Source organism: Belonocnema kinseyi, chromosome 5 (assembly GCF_010883055.1).
Source record: "Belonocnema kinseyi isolate 2016_QV_RU_SX_M_011 chromosome 5, B_treatae_v1, whole genome shotgun sequence".
Taxonomy (NCBI): domain Eukaryota; kingdom Metazoa; phylum Arthropoda; class Insecta; order Hymenoptera; family Cynipidae; genus Belonocnema; species Belonocnema kinseyi.
This window is the reverse complement of record NC_046661.1, coordinates 114,418,376-114,444,208: the sequence shown is the minus strand read 5'-3', so window position 1 is coordinate 114,444,208 and position 25,833 is coordinate 114,418,376. Positions and strand designations below refer to the sequence as shown.

Here is a 25,833-nt window from a genome sequence, read left to right as displayed (position 1 = left end):
TTGACATTTTGGCGGCATCTCTCACCAGTAAAAATTCTCCCAGTGGCATCTCTCCCTTCCAAAAAATGTTTAATGTCCAATTAAGGATGGCTAAACTGAGGCAAGTCACCCTGATCTAATTGTCTTCCCGGTGGCATCTCTTCCCCGAAAAATATTTTCGGGTTCATATTAAAATATTAAAACTGCGGCAAGCCTCCCCCAAACTAATTGTCATATCTGCGGCATCTCCCACCAGCGAAAAGTCTCCTCAGTGGCATCTCTCACCCGTGGAAGAATGTTCAAATCCACATCAAAGTGGCAAAAGTGTGGCAAGTCTCTCACGACTGATTGTCATACCTGCGGCATCTCTCGCCCGCGGCAAGACTCCTCAGCGGCATCTCCCATTCGTGAGAAATTTTCCAATCCACATCAAACTGGCAAAAGTGAGGCAAGTCTCCCAGGATTAATCGTCACATTCTCGACATCTTTCATCAGCGGCAAGTTTCCCCAGCGGCATCTCTCCCCCAATAAATATTTTTAAGCACTTCCAAAGATGACGTAACTGCGGCAAGCCTCCCTAGCGACATCTCTCTCCCGAAAAGACTTGTTAAGTATTTCCAAAGGTGGAAAAACTGCGGCAAGTCTCCCCAGCGGCATCTCTCCCCCACGAAAATTTTGTAAGAACTTCTAAAAATGGCAAAACTGCGGCAAGTCTATCCAGCGATAACTATCACCCAAGAAAATTTGTTCAGTACTTCCAAACATGGTAAAAATTTGGCAAATCTCCCCAGCGGCATCTCTCTTCGAAGAAAATTTTGTAAGGACTTTTAAAAATGGCAAAAGTGCGGCAAGTCTCCCGAGCGGCATCTCTTCCCCGAGAAATTTTTTTAGGAACTTCTAAAAATGGCAAAAGTGCAGCAAGTCACTCCAGCGGCATCTCTCCCCCAACAAATTTTTTGGTGGTTTTAAAGATAGCAAAAATGCGGCAAGTCTCCCCAGCGTCATCTCTCTCCCAAGAAAATTTTTCAAGGACTTTTAAAGATGGCAAAAATGTGGCAAGTCTTCGCAGTGGCATCTCTCCCCAATGAATATTTTTTAAGAACTTCTAAAAATGGCAAAATGCGGCAAGGCTCCTAGGCGGCATCTCTCCCCCATCAAATTTTCTAATTATTTTTGAAGATGGCAAAAATGCGGCAAGTCTCCCCAGTGGCATCTCTCCCCCATGAATATTTTTTAAGAACTTCTAAAAATGGCAAAAGTGGGGCAAGTCTTCCATTTTTGCCATCTTTAAAACTACTTAGAAAATTTGTTGGGCGAGAGATGCCGCTGGGAAGACTTGCCGAATTTTTGCCATCTTTAAAACCACCAAAAAAATTGTTAGGGGAGAGATGCCGCTGGGAGACTTGCTGTACTTTTGCCATTTTTAGAAGTTCCTAAAAAATTTTCTTGGGAAAGAGTTGCCGCTGGGGAGACTTGCCGCACTTTTGCCATCTTTAAAACTGCCAAAAAATTTGCTAGGGGAGAGACGCTGCTGGAGCGACTTGCCAAATTTTTGCCATCTTTAAAACTACTTAGAAAATTTGTTGGGCGAGGGATGCCGCTGGGGAGACTAGCCGCATTTTTGCCATCTTTAAAACCACCAAAAAATTTGTTGGGGGAAAGATGTCGCTGGGTAGACTTGCCGCAGTTTTGTCATTTTTAAAAGTTCTTACAAAATTTTCGTGGGGGAGAGATGCCGCTGGGGAGACTTGCCGCAGTTGTTCCACCTTTGGAAGTACTTAACAAGTTTTTTCGGGAGAGAGATGTCGCTGGGGAAGCTTACCGCAGTTACGTCATCTTTGGAAGTGCTTCAAAATATTTATTGGTGGAGAGATGCCGCTGGGGAGTCTTGCCGCTGATGAGAGATGCCGAGAACGTGACAATTATTCATGGGAGACGTTCCTCACTTTTGCCAGGTTGATGTGGATTGGAAAATTTTTCCCGAATGGGAGATGCCGCTGGGGAGACTTGCCGTGGGCAAGACATGCCGCAGGTGTGACAATTAGTCGTGAGGGACTTGCCACACTTTTGCCACTTTGATGTGGATTTGAACATTCTTCCACGGGTGAGAGATGCCACTGGGGAGACTTTTCGCTGGTGGGAGATGCCGCAGATGTGACAATTAGTTGTGGGAGGCTTGCCGCAGTTTTAATATTTTAATATGAACCCAAAAATATTTTCCGGGGTAGAGATGCCACCGGAAAGACAATTAGTCCAGAGAGACTTGCCTCAGTTTAGCCATGTTTAATTGGACATTAAACATTTTTTGGAAGGGAGAGATGCCACTGGGATAATTTTTACTGATGAGAGATGCCGCCAAAATGTAAATTTCATAGTGAGAAATGCCGCGCGGGAGAGAAGCCGCTAGGTAGAGATGTCGCAGTTGTGACATGCCGCAGATGAGGCATGCCGTCGATGTGACATGCCACATATGTGACATGCTGCAGTTGGGACTTACCGCATATGAGACATTCCGCAGATGTGACATGCCGCGGATGTGAAATCCCGCAGAAGAGACATGCCGCAGATGTGACATACCTCAGATGTGACATGCCGCAGGTGAGACTCGCCGCAGAGAGACTTTCCGCACGTGACATGATATGGACCCTCAAAATGTTTATAAATATAATTCGCTTCTAGCATCTACAAAAATTATGCAAATAATAACGTTTCTCATGCCTTTTTTCACAGGAAATCTGACTCTTTACGATTTTATCTTATTTTTCGAAAACAAAACACAATTTCTTGTACAAGAAAGATCGATAGTAAATCCAATTTCAAATATAGTTGGTAAATATTATGAAAAAAATTTAATTTGGGTAAAATAAATTGGCCTGCAATAATGAAGAAAAATTGGACAATTTTCAATAGAAAAATACAAAAGGAGAATTACAATTCTGAAATGAGCATAATTACAAATTCAAAGAATTTGTTACGTCCAAATTTAACAAATACATACTATTGTAAAGTTCAAGTATTTTAAGGACGTTAAACAAGAACAATCTATACATTGATTTAAAAATTTATTGTGTAAAATTGAATTAAGCCAATTTCGAAGATGTTAAAAATAATTAATCTTGAATGTAAGTACCCAGAAATTGAACAATTATGGAAATTTAAATTCAACTTTTTCAAGCTTTCAATTTTTCAATTCAGAGTTATTCGTTTTTTTTATCGTCCAAAATTTGAAAAAATAATTTTGGAAATATTTATTTCAAATCTTAATTAAATTGATTTTCAGCCAAGTTGAAAGTTATAAACACAAAAAATTTTAGTAAAGAAAATGTTATTCTATTCAGAAAAGAAAATATTAATTAATATATTTTCTAATATGGACCATTAAAATCTTTATTTAATTCTAAAATTGAAATACATTTAAAACACGTATTGCTGTACTTGTGAAGTCAGAAACTTATATTACTTTTTTAATTCATTTATTCGTTTCTTACTCATTTTTTAATTCGAATTATTATACTAAACTGTGGCCAAAACCTTTTTCAATGTGCCTTTTTATTTTTAAGCCCCAATGAAACACAGTATATATACGCGAGGTGACCCTCGTTACTTTAAATCATTTAAATCCTTTAGCATGAGTATATATACCGCCAGCAGACTCCATACTTCACTGGTTACAGACCTGTGAAAAAGGTTTTTTACTGCGATGGATTTAGAATCACTACATTAATTTAATCACAACCAGTGATAACCCGCGGTAGCATCTGCCTTTATTAAAAGTACTCACATTTACCTGGACGTTAGGACAGGGGTAACGTAAACTACGAAAACCATCACAGCCAATACACAATTCGGTCTAATGTCGCTGATGATCACCAATCCAAGTGCTATCCGCCCTGAAAATAGCTTTACATCAAGGCTCTTCCAGAGTCGAGATTCCCCTCGCAGTTAATGCATACGGTGAATTTTTTAGCACTTCAATCTTACTTTTTACATTTATAAATTAAATGCAGCGAAATTATTATGTGCCTGGTTCTGATTTTGATAAGAAAATAACAGAATATATCTGAATATCGGTAGAGGACCAAGGTAACTTAAATGGTGGGCATTATTGCCAAAACCGAAATATCCGTTTAGGAAGACACCGTCCTTGATTAACACAAACTCTCAGAGGACAAGTTTGGAGTCATTAGAAGACGCAAACTTGCCAAGGAGCCAAAGTTCGTGTGAGCCATCGAAGTATTGTTTCCTCTTCCATTATAACGCGAAAACATCTGGTAGAGCTTTATCAAAACAAAATTAGCATTTACAAAAAATGAACCAATAAAATATATATCACGAGTTAGGCATAAAAAATGAGGGCCCAGATCAAAAACCCGGTCATAACTTTTTGGCGCTCTGAGTTAAAAGACCGCTAACCGCTTGAATGTGAAGAACGTTCTGCCCCCCCCCCCCCCCCCCCCCCCCCCCCCCCCCCCCCCCCCCCCCCCCTCCCCATTCCCCTTCATACACGCTAAGCACCAGAAAGTTTCAATGGCTTCTTCGATCAGGGCCTCAATTTTTTGCGTCGATTTCACTTTTCTCTCTCTGGGTCAAAAATTCAACTAACGTTTTCAGAAAATTCTCTGCCATCAGGACTCTTATGTTTCTACCCTAAATAAGAAATTAGCATGCAAGAAATATAAGAAAAACGAGAGGTGATCTGAAGAAATATGCACACGATCTACAGCGTCATAACGAGTAAATGCAATTCTTATCACCAGAACCTCAATAAACTAACAAACTCATAAAATAAATGAAGGAGATTCTGTCAAGAGTCATAATAAAAATTAAATGTCTGGTTCAAAGAAACGGTTATAACTGTCACGCGCTCAAAGTGAAGGGACTTCTCACCGCTTAAATTTAAGGGACTGTCAGGGACCCCCTACTCGAGGTGCCAGAAAGTTATAACCAGTTCTTTGATCCGGACTTTATTTTGTTCCCCGATTTGCCGAATTCATTCTTTTTGTTCTGGGTCATGTCTCAATTGAGCACTTTCAAAAAAATGCAAATTTGCATTTTCAGATCGCGTTTCTCTAGCTAAAGAATTTAACTAAAATGTTCAGAACATTCTTTGCCATGAAGACTCTTGCTTTTTTTCGTGAATACAAAATTATCATTCAAGGAATATAAGGGAGAAGAGAAGTGAGCTAAAGAAATCTACACACGATCTTCAACATCATAATTAGTAGAGTGAATACTTCTTAGACAACTGCCTCAAGCCAGCTAAGAAGCATTTTTTTGTTATTATATTTTCAAGCAACAAGGCAAAACTACATTTGACAATTCAAATTCTTCTTTTCCTATTATTCTTATCACCAGCTTCAGCGTTCAGATAGAAACCTTACTTAAATGTAAGGGAAATTCAGAATCCCCCACCCACATTGCAAGTGACAGAAAGTTATAACCGACTCCTTGATCTAGACCCTGAATTCAACGAATAAAATAACAAAAGGAACCGCATGAAGAAATCTATATATAGATGCAAGTTTTTACTCATAACTTAACTCATTTCGCTCCGTTCATTTTCGTTCGAGTATAAATCTAGAGGGAAATTCTCCAAGAGAATTATTTCTTCATTCCCTTTACGTTTGCTCAAGTTAAACTGTATTCATCTCTGGTAATCTCATATAGCTCTTTGCCTCGATGATATCCAAGGCAAATGATTTCCGGCCACGTTAACGCATAAAAGATTCCAAACTTGCGAAGTAAATAATAAAGAACGAGATGCGTTCCGGAATGCGAGCTTCTTGGAGTAAACACGATTACACTAAGGACGAAAATGTAGCCTTTTGATTTATTATTCACGAACAAAAATAGCGTGTTACGCTCGCTTCTTATACTAAATTAAATCGTTCAAAACTGCTCCTCCCACACATTCCCTCTCCTGCTACCTCTGAATTCCAATACTGTTCCACCCATCCCATAATTTTCCTCCTCTCACTTTTTTACTTTCCCTTCCCCCGTACTCCGCCCTCTAATACCACTCTCCTAAGTTCCCCTATTTACCTTCGTCTCACTTAATTGTCCCTACTCACCTTCGCACTGCTACTATCCCTCCCTTCCCCTCTCAACACTTCTCCAATGCTTACTTTCCTAGGCTTTCTCCCCTCACTTAACCTTAATTTCGTTACTTCCCATCTACTCACTTACACTCATTTCCCCTATTTCCACACACCACACTGACCCTTACTTTTCCTACATTCTCTTTCACCATTTACACTCACGTCCCTACATCCCCTCACTTCAATCTGACCGAAACTAGAAGGGTTTCTACCCGAGCCTGCAAAACCTTAAAAATGAATATATTGTGCGCCTGTTTGGCCCGTTTGAGTTTTAATTTTTTTAATAATGAAATTTTAATCATTCCATTTCAACTAAAGCTCTGAAGACCTGTTTGTATTACTTTCCAATAATAAAATTATTACGTTTTCACTATCCAATAAATTTAATCTCGAGTAGACTAGACAAACATGCTCTTATATATTTTGCACTATTTTTCAAAGTTTGAACAAAATATTTCCATTTATTAAATTATAATATACAGCCGAATATAAATATGACACTCTGGTAAATGTTCTTAATTTAGTTAAATGATTATAACATAAAAATGAATATTCAATTAATTTTAATGTTAAGCATTTATAAATGAATAATCTTAAATTTCCAAATTTTCATTCATTTAAAATCGTGCAAAATGAAGAAACTTCAATGTTAAATAATCAAAATTACAGAAATTTTTTTCCAAAACTAAAACCTTGCAGAATTTTAAATTTTGAAAATTAAGAACTTTTTAATTTTGAAGGTCGCTTATATAAATTTTTTTTTTTTAATATAGAATTGCAATATATTCAATTAATAATTTATTTAATTGTATTTGCACTTACAATAAAAAGTTTTTCAGTTTTGATGATTTGCAATTTCAGTCTTTAATTTAAACCATTTTGAACGTTATCTTAGAATATATAGTTCAATTTTGCAGATTTAAAGTTGAGAATTATTATATTTTCACGATTTAAAATTGTTAATGATTTAATTCGGAAGATTTAAAATGATATTCAAATAAATTTAAGAGACTTTCAATTGAAAATTGTTCAATTGTTAACAGTGAAATGACAGCCTAGAGTTATTTTTTGGAATAATTTCTAAAATTACTTCAGTAAGTAACTGGAAATGTAACAAGTTGATACTTTAACGAAGTAACTCTAGATAAAAATTATCGTTAGGTCGATATAACATGATGAGAATTTAATATTCCAATTGAAACTAATTAATTTCGATTCAACTAAAACAACCTTAAGTAGAAACAGAATTTGAGAAGATGTCAAATTGATGATAGTGTCGGACCACTAACCTAACGACCTATTGGCAATTAGCCTTTACTTTGAAAGTTAATATCGTCATCTATAATATAGCTAAAAAGATTATTTTAAACCATTACAAAGCTTATTAAATTCTGCGTCAAATGAGCCTAAGTTGAAGTAATTTAGTCTTGTGGGTACTAAATTATTACGTGAGGAAGAAATATATAAAATTCAAATTTCTAAGTAATTGTCTAATTCACTTTCGATTGATTGAGGTAAATTTTACCCTTCATTTGAGCAATTAAACATTGTAAAATGTATTTCAATTATTATTCCTAATCCCGGGAAAATTGTTCAATGCTTAATAGCTTAAATAAGATGCTAATCCTAAAGATCTATCTGATACTCTACTGTCCGCTACTATCTGTCGGTAGTTTATGTACAAATTTTTAATGGTAACCGTAAATTTCTGCAATTACACCTTTTCCACTGACAAATTTGAACAACTGCGTGTAGCTTAAAAATATTACGATTTATAAATCGTAAAAATACGTTTTACAGAAGTTATTATAATAAAATAAAGAATTTTATGATTAAAAATCATCTATATCTGTTTTTCAATTGTGAATTTGTCCGATACAATACTGTTCCATACTATTAATCTTGTAAGGCAGGTCCATTGAAGTTCCGTCTATGCCTTTTTATATTGAATTGACGGTGAAACTGAGGTCTACACAAAAGTCACCCTCGTTGCGAAAGTATCACTTTAGTCTTTTAGCATGAATACATATAGCACCAGACGACTCAACCGCACTGGGTTTGGGCCTGTGAAAATTTTTCTTATACTAATATGGACTTAGAATTTCTGTATGAATATAATCGAAACCAGTGATAACATGCGGCTACCTCCGAATTTATCAGTAGTTATTCAACCCTACCGATCAAATGCAGCTAATATCCTCGATATAGGAGCTTTCTTGTGGACAAAATGATTAAATAATTTCGAAGATTTTAGCTATTATTAATTTCTGAAGAAAATTAAAAAAATTAGATAAAGGACATATTTTCCAATTTGAAAAATACCAATTTAAAAAAGTACCTGACTCCAGTTTCCGATTTATAAACGGTCCGTAAATTTTTCTGACAGCCCTACCTCATTGATACGAAGAAGTCGTTCCTCATGTTAATAGTCGTTCTGTCGATTTATGCCTTGGCAGTTAAAAAGCATTTACAGGCACTACCATCATGCACTACAGGCATACAGGCACATCGTCTTCTCAGATATATAGCCTCTAATTACGCAATTCTAATTTGGAATGATAGTTTTAGTAATAAGCTTTCATATTTCAGATTTCAAACTTTTTAAATTTTTTTACATAAGTGCAAATATTTTCTAGTTTTTGGTTAAATGTAAATCTTGCTGAGTTGAAAAGTCTGTTATTACATTCACAGTTTATAGTTCCTATGGTTTAGTTAAAGTTTACACTATTTCATTGGAAACTTTAAAATTTTGGTAAAATGCAATTATTTGGTTAAAGTGTCACCTTTTATGGTCAGAAAATAAACTGCTTGTTTCAAAGTTGAACTACATTGCTGAAAATATACCTATTCTTTTGGTTAACGATTCAAGTCTTTGCAATAAAAACGAGTTTAATTTTTGGTTAAAAATTCATTATTAAACTTTAAATTTAACTATTACTTTTCTAGTTCAAAATTTATTCTTTTTGTTAAAAATGCAACTATTTGGTTTAAAGTTCATGTATTTTGTTGAAAACTCGTCTTCTTTGGCAGAAAATTATTCTTTTTGGTTGGAAATGTAAATGCTTTTAAATTCGGTTCCTATCATTTACACATTTTTTGTTCCATTTTTTTTTGTTGGGAACTTAGTTAATTTACTAAAGAGTTAATTATTCCAGTTAAAGATTTATAATTTTATTTAAAAATCAGCTCTTTGAAGGAATTGCATCTCATTGACTCAAAATCCAAATATTTTTGGTTTAAATTTAATGATGTATTATGAAAATTCGACTATTACATTTTTGTTTGAGAATTGATCTATTTTCTGTTAAAAATGTTATCAAATGTTTTGAAAAACTAACTTTTTTGTTCATAATTCTTATGTTCGGGCTAAAAATTCAACTATTTTGTAGAAACTTTCCTTTTTGGCTTGAAAATTCAACCACTTTTCAACTTCTTTAAAAATGCATCTGTTTAGTTAAAGTCTAAAATATGTTATTAATAATCAGATTTTCTCACTAAAAACAAATGTTTGAAACTTGAAATTAAACTATTCCATTTAAGGTTCAAAATTAATCTCTTTCAGTTGAAAAAAGGAACCTTTAAGTTGAAAATCTATCTTTCTTAGATGAAAATTCATGTATTTCATTCAAAATTCTTCTTTTTTCGTAGATAATTAATCTGCTTGTTTAAAAATTGACCTTTGTGATTAAAAATTCAATTTCTTGGTGAAAATTCGAACTCTTTTATAAAAACATCATTTTTATGGCTTATGATTTATCACTTCAGTAAAAAAATGCATTATATTAGTCGATAATTTAACTTTCTGATTGAATTTTCTTATGTGAATTAATTTCGTTAACTGAAAGTTTACTATGCTACTATTTTTCCCCTTTCGTCTTTTTTATTGAAAATTAATCTTATTGGCAGAAAACTAAACTATTTTGGTTAAGGATTCCATTATTGTTGAAAATTAATATTCTGCTTTCAAAAATGAACTTAAATACGTAAAATTCGTCTTTTTGGCTTTTAAATTAAAAATTTTGTAGAAAATCACACCATCTTTTTTAATTAATTTTTTTGTTGAGAATTCATATTTTTGGTTGAAAATTCATCTTGTAGATTCCACGATTTAGGTGGTAAATTTAATTACATAGTTAAGAGTTAAACTATTTATTTTGAAAAGTAAGTGTTTAGTAGAAAATTTACTATTTTGTAGACAAAAATTGTATTTTGGGATTGAAGTTTCAAATGTTTTGTAGATAATTTGTCTTTTTCGCTTTAAAATTCAGCAGTTTCGATAAAGATTAATATTTTTCTTAAGATTCACTTCTTTGTTTGAAAATTTAACTACATCATTTCTTTAAAATGCATTTCTAATTGATTTCTAATTATTTTTTTTTCTAAAAATGTAAATATTTCATTTTTGATTACAAATTTATTCTTTATAAGTTAGAAATTAAACTTTCAAATAGTAAATTCATCTTTTTGAGCAACCAAATAATCTTATTTGGTAAAATATTTAATTGAAAATGTAACTATTTAGCAAAAAGTTAACTTTGTTATTGACAAAAATGATCTTTTCTAGTTAAAAATTTGACTCTTTTGTAGATGGTTCGTTTTTTTGGCATCAAAATTCAACGTTATCGTTACAAATTCATTTTTTTAAAGATTTACTTTTTTGGTGAAAAATGTAACTACGTTGTTTTAAACTAGTTTATGTTTGGTTTATAATTATTTTTAACATAAAATTCAAAGATTCCCTTTCTTAGCAGAAAATCGTAGTTTTTGATAGAAAATGAATCTTCTTGGATGATAATCCATATAATCGGTTAATAATTCATCTATTGTTACCAAATTAATATTTATAATAAATTAATTAGTAGTCGAAAATTCAACTACTTGATATAAAATGTAAGTATTTTGTTACACGTTTAATTATTTTGTTAGAAATTCCCGTATTTTTTAAAATTCGTCTGTCTAGATGGGGACAATTCATCTTGTATGGAAGAAAAGTCATCATTCTTGATTAAAAATTCAACTTTCCACTTTTTTGTTAAAAATTTAGTTATTTTGTTCTTAATTCAACTGTCCTCCAAAAAAATTCCTCGTTTTGGCTTAGAAACGATACTATTTGGTTGTAAATGCAACTATTTGGTTACAAATTGGCCCTCCTAAATTAAAAATTCATCTGTGCTGGTAGATATAAGTTATTTTTCTTGGTTGAAAAATCATTTTTATTCTTGAAAATGTAACTATTATGTTGAAAGTTCAACCATTTTAGTATATTATACAACTATTTGCTATAAAAATTAATTTCATTGTTGCTGAAAATTTGTCTTTTGAAGTCGAAAATTTAAAGCTTTCACATTGAATTCAATATAGTATCGACATTAATTTTCTTTAAAAGAATGTATTCCTTTATTTTCGCGAAAAAACACCTGATATTTAAATATTTGTAATTATTATTTAGCCAATTGCTACTGTACTTTCTGGGTGAGGTGCAAGGGGAGTAAAACGCAAAAAATTATTAACATATTTTCTAGATAATCGTTTAGCGTTACCTCTTTGTTTAAATTGATATTAAGGTCTATGTTTAGCTTTTGTTTGGAACGAAAAGCTGCGGATTAGACGTAACCCTGATAAGGAATCAGGTAATGCCCTGGGGCTGAGTCGCCTTCATAACTGCAAATCATGTCGAATCGTTTCAGATTGAAGATAGGGTCGACATGCGCCTCCTATCGTATGAATGTTTGGCGAATATCACATGCCATGATAAACCAAATAAACAATCTCAGCCCAGTCAGGAAACCATGACAGTACCAACATTTCTCCTGCTAATGACAAGGACCGAGATTTGGTTCATTTAGCTACCTAGGTGAGCATTTTTCCTTTAACAGGAACATGTTTTGCCAGCTAAAACGAAATTTGAAGTCTCGATTCATGATGATCTTTGAATTAATGGGTGGGCAAGAATTGCAATGTAATGCATTTCTAACAAAAAAGCTTTTCTACCATCAAGAATAATTTTCTACCAAAAGACGAATTTTTAACAAAATGTATTAATTTTTTTGTTGATAGATGAATATTGCTTGTTAAAAAAGTTCATTTTCCAGCAAGAAAGATTAATTTCTAACCAAATTTTGAGTTTTCACCCAAAAATATCAGTTTTGAACTAAAAATGGAACAGTTAAATTTTTTAATGAAAAAAATTCATTTTAAACCGAAAATGAACGAATTCCAAAGTAGTGAAATTTTCAACCCAAGAGGCGAATCTTCAAAAAAATTAATTTTCAACAAAACAGTTGATTTTTCAACTCAAAACATGAGTTTTCTCAACAAAAAGAATATTTTCTAATAAATAGTTACATTTTAACCAAAGATATGAAATTTCAATACAAATTTTAGCTTACAATAAAGCATTTTAATTTCCTACGAAATTGTTAAATTTGGATGTCAAAAAGATGAATTTTCAATAATACGAATTTTGAACAAAATGTATAAATTTTCAACCTAATAATTAAATTTTCAACAAAATCTATACATTTTAAACCTGATAATTTAATTTTTAATTAAAAGCGGAATAGTTACATTTTCAGTTGAGAACTTTAATTCTCAACAAGAAAAAAGTGCATTTTTAACAGAATAGATAAATTTTCAACCAAAGGGATGAATTTAGAACTAAAATAATAAATCTTAAATGAAAAAATAAATAACGAAAAAGACCAATTTTTAGAAATGATCTTGAATACTCAGTAAAAAGATAGATTTTTAACAAACAAGATCAATTTTCTAGTATTAATTTATGTATCAAGTAATATTTTTAGATTGCAATTTTTTTCTTATTTGGTTTGGAAATTCATGCTTTTTCATTGTAATTTTATCTTGTTTGGCAAGTGTTTTGTTAAAAATTAATCTGCTTGGGTTGAAAATTAACCTTTGTATTGGAAATTCTTATTTTTCGCAAAAAAATTCACTGCTTTGTATCAAATTCGTATGACTGTTTAACCAATTAATTATTCTCGTTAATAATTATCTCTCAGGAATAATGTTAGAAAATTACAATTTTTCCTCAAATTTTCCTCTCTTTGTCCACTTTTTATTTACAGTTAAGTAATAATTAATTTAAGTTAACAAAAATATATTATTGTTGTTAACAATATTCTCTTTGCTTAGTGGTATAAAATTGCGTTTTTATCTGAATTTTTTTATTATTTCTCTATTTTTCACTTAAATTCACTTTAATTAATTCAATTTAAACAATTTGTATTTGTTTATAATTATCTTCTCTCAGATAAGTGCTTAAAATCCATGTTTTTCCGAAATGCCTAACTATGCTTTGCCTTTTTTTCTCTAAACAAATAATGAATAAACAATAGACAGACTCGCTTTTTGCACAATCTCTTTCAATTTTGTGAAAATACTTTTCTGCAAGAAAATAAATACTTTAAACATTCTTCAAACTTTCTATATGATTCATATTAAATGCAAATTTTCCTGTAAAAATTTACTTAGAGCTTTTTTGTTGAAATAAATTTTAATATTTATAATGTCTTCCTAACTAAAAAGTCAAAGAAAAGCTGAGAATTTCAGAAAAACTCGCAGCTTTCTAGCATTACTCTAAAAGAAGATTTTTATAAATAGTAATAAACTATTTGAACAATTATGCTTCCCAAAATGCATTAAATATTATCACACTAAGTAAAAAGTTCACATAAATGTAAAATTTTAGGAAAAACGTCACTACCTAGAATTAATATATAAGAAGGTAGTTAAAAACAATAATAATCTATTTAAACAATTACGTTAATTGTTACCTCACTTCAAGTGAAAAGTTGATGGAAATAATTATTTTCGCTAAATGACGTTTCTCTAAGAGAAAATTGCTAAAAATAGTAATAAATGTTCTAAAAAATTTATGTAAACTCGAAAACCAACGTTCTTCACGTATATAGGATTCTTTTTTGGACCGTATAAAACATACTTTTGCGGGTGATATTTAGGAAGTAATATTTTGTTCATATTTTCTGACTGATCGTGAAGTGCAATGTTCAGTTTCAACTCGATTTAGCTGATATTGTGGATTTGGAATTAAGTTTCCAAAAACAATGAGAAGGTATTAGTTTTATGAAAAAAATATCTTTCGCAGATTTCATCAAATGTCGACGTTTTGAGGCCCCTGAGTCCGAAAAAAGGTGTTTACGTCGGTGTCTGTCTGTCCAGCGTCGTCGTGGTTGTTGTTGTCGTTGCTGTCGTTTGTATACCGGATAACTTTCGAAAGACTATTTGGATTGGTTTGTGCGTGAGAACCAACAGTCGCGCGCCCTAGGAGCGCTCAAACTTGCGAGCGAAGACTTGCCTCATCTACAAATATAATTTTTTCAGAAAAAAGGATTTATTTTTGTGCTGATTCGAAAACATTTTCAGATAACATGCATAAAACTTCGAGAAAAAAAATTCCTCTGCATTTTTGGACCACTCTAGTGCACACACCTGCTTATTATACCAGAATCCATTAACGATTCGATATTCTGAATGGATAATTAATAATTCCAGTGGGCTTTGTTTTATAATTCATACGATCTATTTTAGTCATATTTTTTAACATGCCGTGAAACTGAATGACCTGTGAAATAATTAATCATAAGTAACAATAACAAACAATCAAAAGTTTAGTCATACCCTTGCTTTTAAACAATAATGATAATAGTATTCCGGTCCCTTCAAACTTCATTATGCAACAATTGTAACAAGGTAATTGCACCGCCTTTCACGCATCGCTGTGCATCGCACGTAGAATGTGGCGCCTAATTTAGAATGATCACTGTTTCACTATAATGTGCCTAGAATTTATCTAAAATACTATATTTGGAGCTCCCAACTCTAAACATGACAAAGTAAGTGCAAGATAATCACAGAAGGTGATCCTTTGAAATAGCTTAAAGCTCTTAAACTTGCCTTGGAATTATTCAAAATACTCTAAAATATTTAATATCAATTGAAATCACTTGAAACTTTTAAAAGTTTTGGAAAATACTTTGGAATTACTAAAAGAATTGATTTGAAACCATTTAAATTCCTTATAAATTTGTTCAGCTTTTTAAAATCTTTGAAAATACATTGAAATATTTTAAAATCTTTAAAGGCCTACGAAATCCCACAATTTTTGTTAAAATTTTTTCTAATTCATTGAAATATTTACAATCTAATATATTTTTTTAAATGATAAAAATCCTTGAAACCCTTGAAAATTCTTTGAATTTCCTGAATTCCTTTTAAAGCTTTCAAAAATTAATTGAAAGTTTTAAAAACGACCTAAAATCTTCTGAGTTTATTCCATGCCTTTAATAATTTAAATTGTTCAAAATCTTTGGAAATGCCTTGAAATATTTGAAAATATTTAAAACTCTACGAAATCCTTCAATTCTTGTCCATATTTTTTTGGGAAATTTATTTAAATCTTTTAAAATATCGTAAAACCTTATAGGACCAATAATAACCCATAACGATGAAAAAAAAATGAATTTGTTCAAATCATTAAAATCGTTGGAAATCTCTTAAAATCTTTTAAAATTCGTTGGAACCATTCGCAGCTCTTGAAATGTAATTGTTTATTTTAAAAATACCCAAAAATCTTTTAAATCCTATAGAGTACCGTACAAAATGTAAAGTCTTTAAAAATAAATTGCAAAATTTGAAAATCTTTCGAATACATTGAATTCCTTAATTTTTAATACTAGATTTTTTCCAAATTTATTTACATATCTTACAATTTTTCAAATCCATTCAAATGTCTTAAAATGGTTCAAATATTTTTAAATTTCCTTGTAATCTTCCAAAATACCCTAAAATGTTGGAAATCCTTTAGAACCTTATAAAATCCCTTGCAAATTTTTGAAGCTCCTGAAAAGTTCTGGGAATTTAACAAATCCCCTCACATCTTTAAAATATTTACGAATCCTTCCCGATTATTTTAATCTATCCAAAATTCTATTCTGTATCTATAAAAATATTTCTAAAGGCTTCAAGAAAATTAAGAAATAGGTATATTTTTTAATACAACTAATTTAATAAGAGAAAAGTTACTTAATTATGTTTTAATTGAAAAAGTGACTATATTGACTCTGTGTTTAAAAAGTGGCGAAAAAGTGGTTTAGAAAAAATGCACTAAAAACGATTTTTCCCTGATTTTCAGGTTTTTCTCTGGCCTGTGGCCATTCAGTACATGCAATAAAAGTTTAAAAAATATTGTGCGCAGTAACAATAAAATTATTTTATTTACCAGAAGTAGAAACTCTGCTAGTAAAAACGTTTAAAGGGATTGAGAGAGGCATCGATGAATAATAGAAGAGTGCAAATACTCGTATTTTCGGTCGCCAATAGCTTTAACGGAAATATGCATGAATATATTTTTTCTTCTCCATTTTCAAATAAGTCCGAAGCGGATGAAAGGGATTTATGTGAAAAATTATACTACCCGACAAAGGGATCTTAAGCTTCCGAAAAATATGCCATCTTCCGCGTTTTAGGTAAAATACAAACATAGTAAAGATCAGTTAAACAGACTAGAATTACGTTCAATCGTAAATTGAAAATATTTTCACCATTTCCATTTAAAGCTGCAGAAGGATAATTTTTAACCTATTAGTATGAGAATTTTTTGTATACTTGACCCACAAGATTTTTTCAATTTCGCTTTATTTTTAGCATTTAGAAGTTAAGCATCATGATGAGAGTAAAAGAGTGGAAAATGCGGAGAAAAAAGAGAGGGAAAAGAGGTTTTTTAACTGTATCTGCCTTTATTCAAGCGCAGGAGAGTCATTAGTCTTTCATTTGCATTCTCGTTACCTTGCAGTCCGACCTGCGGGAAGACTTTAAAGCATCGCCTATTCTCATTGTAGACAGAAGGCCCCTTTTTCTATCTTCTTTCGACAAAAACAACGAGAAACGGTACCATAACTGCTATAAAATAAAGCTGAGTGAATAAGCTTTGAAGAAAGGAAAAAATATTGCAATTACAAAACATATTTTTGTGAAAATACGTATAATTAACTTTATACTGATACTAATTGGTATTTCAATTTATTATAATTACTCATTAATATTATTCACTCAAAGAAAAAGTTATCTTGAATCAAAAGCATCGACCCCTTGCCTGTTTTGTTTCGAAACACATGAAAATCTTTTTTTACACAAGCGGAATTATTTGACTGAAAGACTGCATGAAGTTTGTCACAAAAGGATAATGTTTGAAGCAAAAAGATTCTTTTGACACAAATGAAAATACTCTTAACCTTGAGTTTAATAGGAACTTCTATTTACGTCAAGAAACTTCCTTTTGGCATAAGAGGAAATCTCTCTGAGTGTTAATTATTACTAATAATTACTAATAATTATTAATAATAAAATACTTTTCGTTTGCAACATGAATTCGGTTCGTAGATTTCATTTTTTTCTCCTGATCTACTTCCTTCATAGAGGATGCTTTGTATAATGGTAAAGATTTCGAAAAAAATTCTGTATGTTTAATTGAACATTCCTTAATTAAAATACCACTGTGAAGTACTATAAATGTATTCACTATGCACATTACTGCATTATACGAGCATTTTTACCAAAAAATCATTCATATGCACTTACAGAATACATAGGCTGCACTTAGGTTAGTTTATAATTTATAGTGAACACTCACCCGAGGTCAGTCCTTTCCTTTTGTTGAACAGACCTTTAGTTTCTGTCAACCCTGATAATGACTTGAAAAATTGTAAACAAACACTATAAAGTATAAATTAACCAAAGTGCAGCCTATGTATTCTGTTAAATAAAGTGAGACGATTTAAAAAATAAATACGGCGAGGATTTTAAAATTTATGGAGGAAATTGTAGCGTTGAACCTAAACGCAGCCGTTTAAAATATATATTTATATATATTTAGATATAAAATTCATTCTTGGGATTTACTGTGTCATTATTCAAGAATGGTAATCGAAAGTTCGTCAATAGATCCATCCACTCGTTTCGAAGACGCGAACAAATCAATTACAACACTCTTATATTCCTGACTTTGAATAAATTATTTTAAAAACAAAGTAAATAAGTTTGTTAAAAATATAAAAACAATATTTATTACGAATATTAAAAAAGTTTTTCTCATATCAACAAGATGAACAATATATTTTTTAAATTAATATATCGGCATTACTAGTTCATAAGAGGTCATAGAGTCCTTTGATAAGTTATTCGACGAGTCTCGAAGACGCGAACAAACATGTCAGATGCGGTACTGTAATATTCCTAATATTAACCAAGTTCTTCTCATGTAATAAAAATGCACGAATTTGGTTAAAACTTTATAAATCGACACTATTAGTTAATAAAAGGTTTATTATTAGGTCAATTGATGCTTCTCAAGATCGAGAACATATACACTGCATATAATATTGTTGTATTTGAATACCAAGAAACTTTTCTCATTTGAACGAAGTATAATTTTTTGTTTGAAATCTCAAAATGAAAAAAAACTGCTTCTGAATGGCTATTCTGGCTTAAAATCTGTCAGACCTGGATATCATTCAAAGTTGTAGCTCTGACAATTCGTCCAAAAATTAAGATTGAAATTAAATTGTATTTTTGAACTCCTTTGTTCGAATTATATCAATATATGACATACAAGATTTCTTGGTTCGAGACGAATTGATTGACCTATATTATAATTAAATAAGAGTTATGGAAATTTTGTTTTTCAATTTGTATGCATATGGCCGGCAAATTCGTTCGAATTTTGAAAAAATGAATGCCTTTAAAAAAATTATATTTAGAGCTTCTGCAAATCCCATGAAGTTTATGCCGTATATCCCATAACAAAAAATATTTTTTTGTTTATTTTATTTAGAATTGTCAGTATTAGGTGAATATCGTTTAGACTCTACATTTCTCTTTACAATTAGCCATGGAATACAAATCACAGCTTATTTTTGTAATATAAACCCTATGAGTCTGTTTTACATGGTCCAAAAAAACCCATAAGTAAGAAACTGAGTTTTCCAAGATTTTAGCGCTAATTATGAGTTAGAAAGTCGCGTTTTTTTTTTAATTTTTAACATTTTTTCGTATTGACCTCAGGCTGAGGTAATAAATAATTGAATTTAGCGAACATCATTCTTTAAACAAATAATTCTTGTTTATAACTATTTTCTCCTATAATAATGCGAAAAAGGTACGATTATTTCCTGAAACTTTTAACTGTTGTCCACTTTTCACTTATTAGGATAATACTAAATGTTTCCTGAAACTTTCAGTTTTGCTTTGACTTTTCAGTTATGCACAAGTAATGAATGAGCATCAACAATAATCATTTTTTAAATAATATTATGTTTTTTCAAAGTAAAGTATTTTTACTCTTTTACCAATGTTTTCAAAATATGAATTCAAACAAAAAGTATATCTTACAGCAGAGATGAAAAAAAGAATGGAGTAATTAAGAGTAAATGGAAGGAGTAGACAGGTTTCTAAATGAATTGTAAAAATTTCTTCTTGAATTACAATACGAAAGTTTTCGAGAACGAAACAAAAATTAGAATTATTGTAAGCTGCCCCCCCCCCCCCCCCCCCCCCCCCCCCCCCCCCCCCCCCGCCCGCTTACCTGGTTAAAATACGTTGTAATTGATCAACTTTACGAAAAATATAATTAATTTTAGAAAAATATATTTATGAAAAAGAAACAGATTGCTTAAAAATGGTTCCCAATAATGTTTATTGATTATTTTTATTTAACTAAAAAGCCAAAGCAACGTTTAAAATTTCATAAAAAAAACGCATCCTCCTAGCTTTTATATAAGAAAAGATATTCATAAACAATAATAAATTGTTTGAACAATAAGTTTCGGTAACTTGCTTTAATTATCTTCTCACTAAGTGAAAAGTGGGCAAAAAGATTAAAATTTCTCTAATTGCGAAGTGGACAAAAATTTGATAAAAAACCCACAATAATCTGGCATTACTATAGAAAAAAAAAATTATGAACAATGCCTGACGGAAGCGTATACATAAAGGGTTTATTTCTTGCGCGATATTTACTTTGAAAATGCTCGAAGGCGACAGATCGAGCATGCATTTAGTTCCTGAAATCGCCCACCACCCATCCTGTCCTTGGAAAAATCCCTCTGTTGAGTTCTGGGATATAGAAATTCAGTCCTATTACTTTTGAAACAGACCATGTCTCAGATATACCCATACGATGATTGAACTACTGAACCACTGTGATACCGGCTTTTTGGATCCGCTATGTTGAATTTGTATTTCCATATGAAAGGCAGAAGCTGTGTCATTATTAAATAATAAGTTTTATTTCCTATAAAAATATATGATTACTTAAATAAGTTTACTAATTTTTTATTAGTATTCTTGGGTTTGGTTTGAGTTGCAACATGAACGAGAAACCGGAGAAGGAGAATACAGCTATGTTTATGCTACAGTTTCACACTTGAACTATTCTCATTTTGAGAATGAAAATCGAATTTCAAAAACATAAAAAATAAGCTGCAAAAAAAATAATCCCGCTTTTTTTCTGTTTCTTATGATCCCAGTATTCTTCTTTTTTTCATTTGAAATGGGCTATTTAGAGAAGTTGGGACGGCGCTGAAACGGTTTCACCCGACCTATTTGAAAAATGATTAACGCCACTTATTATTGTTCGTAAAGAAATGTTAGAAGAGTGTGTTGTATGCAATGAGAAAATAGCGGGAAAAAAGTGGGTCGTGAGGTCAAGACATGTAATTATAAAGTAGCAGGTCTCTTGTTTGGATTAAAGTGCTCATTAAAATCGGTTAAGGTCCTATGTTGGTACATTCTCGACTTACCAACGCTTTTCACTCATTAAAATTGTCTTAAGTCTTTCTCCAATTTGTTTAGAAAATTAATCATCTCTCAAGGTTATCAAATTATCACTTTCATATTCTCAAGCTCTTTCTTTCTTCTCTACAATATTTTTAAACATTCTGAAAAAGTATTGCAGATCCTTACAAATGTTTTGACGTTTTATTGGTTTTAGTAGGAATTTTCTTCATAATTTCTAAAATCGAGAAAATTTTCGAAAAATTTCCATCATTCTGAAAATCAAGAATATTAAAAAAAAAAAATGAATTATTATAGAATATAAAATATTTTGGAATATCTGAGAACATTTGTGAATATAGATAAATGATTGTAGTTTAAGATATCCCGTGTGGAAATAACCCCATTTGGCCCTATTACAAGTCGGGCACTAATCGGGGGCTAGTCGGGTTATTAATTTTGACAAAGTACCCAGTCGGGGACTAATCGGAGACTAGTTGAGCTTTTTGTTGTCAAAATTTCAGTCGGGGCCTGTCGGTGGTTGGTCAAGGGCTACTCGGGCCTCTTTGTCCACTTATTTCCGTGCAGGTAATCTTCAGACTCTGATCGGGAGCTAGTGGGGCTCTGGTCGGGTTATTCTTATGTTTGAGTTTTCGGCGAGGTCTTATCAAATGAGGTAATATCTAAAAAAAAGCGTAATGATTTTTTTTATTCTAAAACACTTAGAATATATTTAACAATAATTTTACACCGCTTTTGGAGAAAAGATTTATTAATTTTAAATTCATCTCAAATATACTTAATAAATAATTATTAAGTTAATAATTTTGTACGAAAATCAACTTTTTATAAAAGCAACGATAAAAATCTTCAAAAATACGTAATCTTATTTTTTGTCGTATTTTTTAGAAAATTGCGAATTTCGAGGAACAATTATAAATATCTTTTTATGGAATTTTAAGAAAATCCATATTGGAAAAGATACATATAGATGTAGGTGAAAAGTCTGCCGAAAGTCATAAGACTAAACTTGTACAGATGCATATTTTTAAATTGATCTGAAGGGTTTCCCATATGTAAATAAAGTCTAATCCTTCATGTAGTTAAAATTGGAAAGAAAAAAAGTTTTTGATTGATCAGTGAAGAGCAGTATCCCAGTAGTAAACTACTAAGCACGGTAAAGTTTAGATTTCGCTACCACCTTCATTTGAGTCTTGCGGTTCTGAACTGGTAGCTTTAAAGAAAATCCGCAAGGGCGCGACGGATGCCTCTCGCGAAACAGAAACGACGCGTCGAGTGTTTAAGACAGCAGTCCATACGTAACGAAGCATAATCACCTGGAGCAGAGACTACCATGACCAACATGACGGTTCCTTCAGAGCGAAGCTCCTCCATTGCTGCGTTCCAGTTGAAGTTGTTTTTTTAAAATTAATATTCCACAACATTTGGGGGATTTTAGTTACATAAATTGATGCATTTTTAAGCGTAGGATGTGTTCCCCATTAAATGTTCGGTAAATTAAAGTACTTTAAAATGTTTCAAAAAAGTTTATGGAGATTTCCGTAAACAATAAGTATTTTGACAATTTTTTAGGGGATGTTCCACAAATTTTGGGGAGTTTGGTTAATATTCCACGTGGATGTATTATCATATGACCCCTACTAGTACCCGATCAGGACCCGACTAGGATAAGCCGGATCACCTGACTAGCCCGCGACTAATCTACCGTGATGCTACTGGTCGGGTCTATTGAGATGACCCGACTTTAAGTGGGGTCGAATGTTCGGGAACCAGACTAGTTCCCCATTTGAATTTCGACACAGGATTCAGGAATATTGCCAATCTTTTTTGAAAATTCCCGGATATCCTATTAGTTTTTAAACATTTTTTTAAAAATAATGTTGTAGAATATTTTCGAATATTTTAGATGATATCAGACAATTCTAGATTTACATAGAAAAATATTTTATATCTTCAGAAGTAAAGATACAGAAAGATTCTACAACATTTCTCAAAATAAACATACTACTGTTATATTTTCAATTCTTCTTGTATATTATACATGTATCGTTATGAAAAATTCTAGAAGGTTGTACAATATCCTAGAACAGTCAGCACTCAATTTTTTTGGAATATTCTATGAAATTCTTGACTTTTTTACTAGTGCGAAGATTTCAGAAACAACACTTTTTCAAAATTTTTAATATGTCCTGGAATCTGCAATGCTCTAGAATTAGCTAGAAAATTCTGAAATATTCTAGGACATACCAGGCGATTAATTCTCTTTTTTCTATATATTATATTTTTGAAAGTTCCTGTATGTAATATTATAAAAATAAAAATATTCTTATACATTTCAGGAAGGTTGCGGGATAATTGATATATTCATATACAAAAATTTTAAGAAATTAATTTTTTAACCCAATAGTATTTTATAGAAAATTCGATATTTGTATGGTCCAAAAAATTCCTTATCTTGAAAGGATGTCTTTATATGATTGAAAATCATTTCAACTTTCAAGATTCATTTTTAAAAGATATGTTTAATTTTTCTTGCAATAGCCTAATTTTGAATATCTGTTTTTAAAAATTCTTCAACTTTTAAGATTTTCGATTTCAGAATATTCAATTTTGAAGATGTATGAAACAAACATGGTGAACTCAAGAGTTATTGATTAATTAAATTTATAATTTAAATTATCAGAATTACAGAATTGTTAACGATTAATAATTCTTCAATCAAAACAAAAAATTCTTGGATTTTCAAGATGTAGAAGTAAATATTCGTTAATTTGAAATGTGTATAGTTTGAAATTATGCATTTTTAAACTTTCCTTTGGAGTAGTTATTTTATTTCTATGTAGTTTAATCTAGAATATTTACAATGCAAAATTTTGGTTTTTTAAAGATTCATTCAATTATATAGATTAACTTTTTTTTTCAATCGTGAAGATTTAAAATTGACAGCGTTTAATTATTTTTTGGCAATTCCTAATTTTTTCGACATGCAACATATGTTTCCTTATTTAAAATATAAACATAGGAATGGTAATTCAAGTGTCTTTGGTAGCAGATAAGTAAGTTGTTATTAGAATGAAATAAGGTTGAAAATATTTGAAAAAATTCATTAAAATTTGGGGAGAGGGAACAATGTTACCTAATTTGTCTAAAACGAGAAGCACAAATAAAACTACAGAAAACGGTAGTAATAATAATTCCCACGGGCTTGCGGTCAAGGGGGTTTAGCCCATTTTGTAGTCCATTTTACCTCTTGTTACATAGGGCAGAACACTAGAACATACACCATAACCTGGAATTTCATAAACTGGATTTTTGCGTTCCAAAAATTAATGGCCTCCATATTTTGGCGATACGAGGAGCGTATGACGGAAAGAGATAAGCTGATCAGTCAAACGTGACAAACAGCATGATGGCCGCAATCGCAGCTCATTCATTGCATCTGGTTGCGCCACGCGTTCAAATTAAACAGAAATTATTCATGCGACCCTGCGCGTTTACATTCGGAGTTCCTGCATTTGTGTCGAAGGCCACTGCGGGCCATGCCTCAAAACGTGCACAAATTCAGTTTACAGTTTGATTTAATTTAATTTAATTTTCAACGTAATCTTTGTTACAGACAAGCAGTACGAATTTATGGGGTGACTGGATGGGCGTAATGCATGGTGATGAGATCGAGTACGTTTTTGGTCTTCCACTGAATATGTCCCTTAAATATACCGATAAAGAGCGTGACCTTGCTCAAAGATTTTTATCAATCTACTCCAACTTCGCTTTACACGGGTAAGTCTAAAATTCTAATTCCTTTCTGCGATACTCGACATCTCCCTCGAGAATTTCTACTGAATATCTTCCATTTTTCTGACATCTCATACATATTTTCTGACTCTGAATTTTAATATGCTGCTCGAGTTTGTAAAAATAACACTGAGAATTGAGAAAAATGAAAATTCGTCAATTAACTAATTTCATTTCAAATGAAGGTACGATGTGAAGAAAAGAATCCACAGTTTGTTCAAAAAATTATTTTTGGATTTTTAACATACATTCGAATATTACATGCGAATTTTCAAAAACCTGCATACACTGGAAAATGGATTGAATGAGTTTGGATCCACTGCTTCTGGAAATTGTTTACGCGGCTATCTTAAACTTAGAGTGGAGCCCTTCGGGGTCGAAAGAGGATGTTCAACCAAGCGTGAAAGGCCAGCAGTGTAGCGAAAAAGTGATAGTGCGCAGTAATATTATGTTTTGCAGTTGGAAATAGTTCACACGCCACTGGATTTTTACGTTTTAAAGGCTGGATTTGCCACTGAGGGCCACTGAAGTCATCCCCGCAACCGGTGGTAAATCCAAGTTCCAGTTTATTTTATTTTAAAATGCCGTACTCTACGAACGAGCATAGGTATTCGGGATTTTTTTTGTTCATTTGGCATGGAAATTATTGCTATTTCAATTCATTCAATTTAAAAAATGAATATTTTTCCAAGTCTTTGAATATCTAAAGTTTTGACCTATTATAATGTCCTTTCATATTAAATTTCAATTTAATTGCAAATAAATAAATTTTTCTCTTCCTATCGTCTTTATGGGGCCTTTTTACATTAAATTTTTTATATTTTCCATCTCATTTAGGTACTTTTTTATTCAATTCACTTGTACTCAACGGTAAATCGATTTCCATTTAAAGTAGAACAAGTCAACGTCTGCGTAGACATGAAATTTCCATTTGTTGGAAAGCAACTACGTACGTGCGCTTCGCCGATCTTCAATCCTCTATCCATAATAATGCAATTTATTTGAATCGACACCTTCCAAGTGTATTTATTTAAAGACACTACGAATCATAAATTCCAAAACAAAAAAAAATGTCAGAAATCATGATTTTATTTAAAATATTAATAAAAATATGAACAGAAAATGATTTTAT

The 25,833-nt window shown here is 31.6% G+C and overlaps 1 protein-coding gene across 1 annotated transcript in view; it reads left to right on the top strand.

The window, feature by feature from the left end:
- Positions 1 to 25,833, top strand: part of LOC117172547 (acetylcholinesterase) — a 477,961-nt gene that overhangs the window by 397,743 nt on the left and 54,385 nt on the right. Inside the window, exon 4 of the mRNA XM_033360594.1 lies at positions 24,523 to 24,686. Coding sequence (XP_033216485.1) covers positions 24,523 to 24,686 — 164 coding nt within the window. The remainder of the gene's footprint in view (positions 1 to 24,522; positions 24,687 to 25,833) is intronic.